Genomic DNA, 2,999 nt, shown 5'->3' with positions numbered 1-2,999 from the left:
AGCTAGGATAAACATCCAAATATTTCTTGAGTATCTGGAGTAGCTGCATGCACCACCTCTGTGAGGAGTCTGGTCCAGGCCTTGGGGGCTCGGACAGTAAAGAAATGCTTCTTTACCTTCCTCCCTTTAATGCAGCAGATGGCTATGTGCTTTGCAACTTTTGACAGAGAAGAACAACACCTGTGCAGAATGTTCCTGGATCATATCAGAGCAAACTTTGGTGATCCTGGTGAACTGCTGGGAGGCTTCTTGCCTTTTAGTGATGAAGCTGATTTACATGCTTCTGTTTTGTAGAGGGGGAAGGTATACACTGCAGATCATAGCTTGGGGAATATATTTTCAATTCATAGTAAAAATATACATTCCCTTCTAACACAGTTTCTTCTGAAGACTACACACAAGAGCCTCAAGCAGCATGAACCAGACACCAGGAAGGCAACAACCTGCAATTCCCCTGTAGGTACGAAGAAGAGTTGTAGTAGGGATGATTTGGAAGGTGACACCAGGAAGTTCCAGGTGCTGGAGGAATTTTGCAATAGCTCCAGGTACACAGTGCACCTCAGAGCTGTAAGCAGCAACACTGAGGACATGAGACTTCAAATAAAGATCCAAGTTCTTGCTGTCCAAATGGTGTCCCTTGCTTTATTATTGCACAGAGCGCTGTGCATGAAAAAATTACTACAGCTAAAGTATGCAATTCAATTCTGATCTGGAACCGAGATGAACAAAGGCAACAATGCTGATTTAAAACCTTTTTTTTAGAAAACACACTTAAAAAATTGTGAGGTGTGCTGATCAGAAAAGTTGGGATATTTAAACATGCAAGTAGGCAAAGTCACAGACATAAGTGAAAAACTCACTGCCAATTAATGAAATTAAAAAGTGTTGGCAAATGCACATTAGCTACTGTAATCTTTAAAAAGGGGCTCCATCTAAATAGTTGCTTGAAACAAAAAACATACCTGTACTTCCTTGTTACTAAATCAGAGTTAAATCTATTGACAAAACCAATGTTTGCCTGCAGTCATCAAGTCAATTAATAAAACCACAGTTACATCATACATTCTGTTCTACTTCACGCAGCAGAAGCAAAATTACTAGCTCATTTATATTTGGATCTTTTGTTTTGCTGCTGGTGGCAGGTGATGTATAATTAAAGCATGCAAACCGATTTTCAGATATCAAGTTTTGTTTGCAATGCTGGCACAAAATTCTGCATTTGATTTGTGAACTAGGAACATTTTCTATAAAAACTACAGAGACAATAAACATGGAGCATCAGGGTGCATATCTGCGTACAATCTGCTATTTTTAGGTCACTTTTTCTGACACTTCACATCAACACTGACAATACACTGGACCTTCCTCCATGCAGGAACTATTACCTGAACAATGGTGAATCCTGATCTGAGAATTATTTCTTCTATTTCTTCTTCTTTGTCAATGACGTCAGGTTTGATGAGGGCCAGAGTTCTCTCTACGTAAATCTGAGGTTCGGGCATTAACATCTGCATCTCTTCTCGTCTCTTACTGCAAAGAGAGTGTGTAATCATAGTTGGGGCTTGTCTACACAGGGTGTAAATTAAGGTGTCATCAGCAACTCTCACTAACTCTGGGCAGATATAACGACCACCAAGGGGCAAGTAGTTTAGTTTACTTTCAAAGAGTGTCCAAACAAGGATTTAGTACAGAGCTGCCAGCATGCTACAAATGTATGCCCTAGCTTATTATACAGTAAGTTCCCTGCGCAGATAAGCCCTTAATATAAGCCCTTTAACTTAGCTGAACCTGCAGTTCTTTACATACCAATATCACAACCTGCTTTGACACATTGCTCAGAGAATATGAGAGGGAGCGAGTGCTGCCATCACACACAGCAAGGGCCAGACACAAAAATCTTCTGAAAGAAATATCAGACAGTGCTATCCCATGGACGAAAAGACACGGGCTCATTGCAGCCCTTCCAGATAAGCTGGGAAAATTTTGGAGGACTATAATAATGCACATGCGTGCTAAGGGGCAATGGCAGAAGGCAAAATCAAGCCCTAAAACATGAATGCCCCTGCCACATGGTACATGTATCACACAATCACGCAATCAATTTAGTAGTCGAAATGTATTGCATGGTTGTGCAATATATGTACAAGCATAGCAGAGCCCACACGGGCAAAGTCATTATCATGTGATTAAAAATGATTATTGAGCTATAAAAAAAATTTTTAAAAGCCTACCAGCTATAAAGTTAGTGCTTGAAAACACGTAACAACTCCAGAGCTGGTTTCTATCTAGCTGTAACTTAACTGTGTAGCAAAGCTCTAACACAATCTTCCTTAATGGGGGTCATCTTACTGGTTTTAGAGCTAAAACAATGCAAAATAAAATTGGGCTCAACTCTGCAAAATAAATTCAGGCTCATAATATTTGGTTGGCAACTGGTCCAGGGGAAATCAGAGAAGCAGCGCGCACCCTCGTCTAAAGAACAAGGCTGAGTGCCGAGCAGCACGAGGGACATGGTGAAGTCCGAGGCCGCGTCCAGATGAGCGCGGCGGTGAGGCATATTTGCTGCACTGTCATGCCCCGCACGTTCAGTTGTTCTCGGCACTACAGGGGAGGAGGGTAGGGGTGGGATTTTTGTTTTGACCTCCACGCCAGAAATAAAACCCGGAGCAGCGCACGCAGGTCTGCTCAAACCCGGTCCTCCCCACCCCGGGGTGCCTGCGGAGCCACAGACCCGCGCTGGTGGGGTGGGTTTTTGCTGAGCCAGGCAGGGCCAGGATGAATTAAAATAATGACTATATTAAATTGATACACGATTCATTAATAATACTTTAATTAATAGTTTTAATTAAGCACAAAGGAAAACCCCGCTCCCGCCCCACGCACCTGCCCTCAGCAGCGCCCCGCGGTTGCTAAGCAACGTGATACCGGCTGGAGGCCCCGCCCCCTACGGCGGCCGGCGCGGGACGTTCCAAGCCGCCCCCCCCCCCCCCCCCCCCCCC

At 43.8% G+C, this 2,999-nt stretch overlaps 1 protein-coding gene and 1 long non-coding RNA gene across 3 annotated transcripts in view; both read right to left on the bottom strand.

The window, feature by feature from the left end:
* The window catches only part of LOC109289923, a 7,118-nt gene extending 5,739 nt beyond the window's left edge, over nt 1–1,379 (bottom strand). The window contains exon 1 of the long non-coding RNA XR_002095465.1: nt 963–1,379. This is a non-coding gene — a long non-coding RNA (uncharacterized LOC109289923). The remainder of the gene's footprint in view (nt 1–962) is intronic.
* NME5 (NME/NM23 family member 5) overlaps nt 1–2,961 on the bottom strand; it is a 20,334-nt gene extending 17,373 nt beyond the window's left edge. Inside the window, exons 1-2 of one of the 2 annotated variants that reach the window (XM_019506209.1) lie at nt 2,884–2,961; nt 1,386–1,530 (exon numbers count right to left, since the gene is read on the bottom strand). In XM_019506209.1, coding sequence (XP_019361754.1) covers nt 1,386–1,514 — 129 coding nt within the window. In that variant the 5' untranslated portion in view covers nt 1,515–1,530; nt 2,884–2,961. Of the gene's footprint in view, nt 1–1,385; nt 1,531–1,806; nt 2,156–2,883 lie in introns of those variants that run through there. The other variant, XM_019506210.1, reaches the window with a different exon arrangement.
* Nucleotides 2,962–2,999: the final 38 nt, after the last annotated feature.

This window comes from Gavialis gangeticus, unplaced genomic scaffold, assembly GCF_001723915.1.
Source record: "Gavialis gangeticus isolate Ggan-Ray unplaced genomic scaffold, GavGan_comp1, whole genome shotgun sequence".
NCBI lineage: Eukaryota > Metazoa > Chordata > Crocodylia > Gavialidae > Gavialis > Gavialis gangeticus.
The sequence above is the reverse complement of the archived record's forward strand: the minus strand, read 5'-3'. Positions and strand labels throughout refer to the sequence as shown.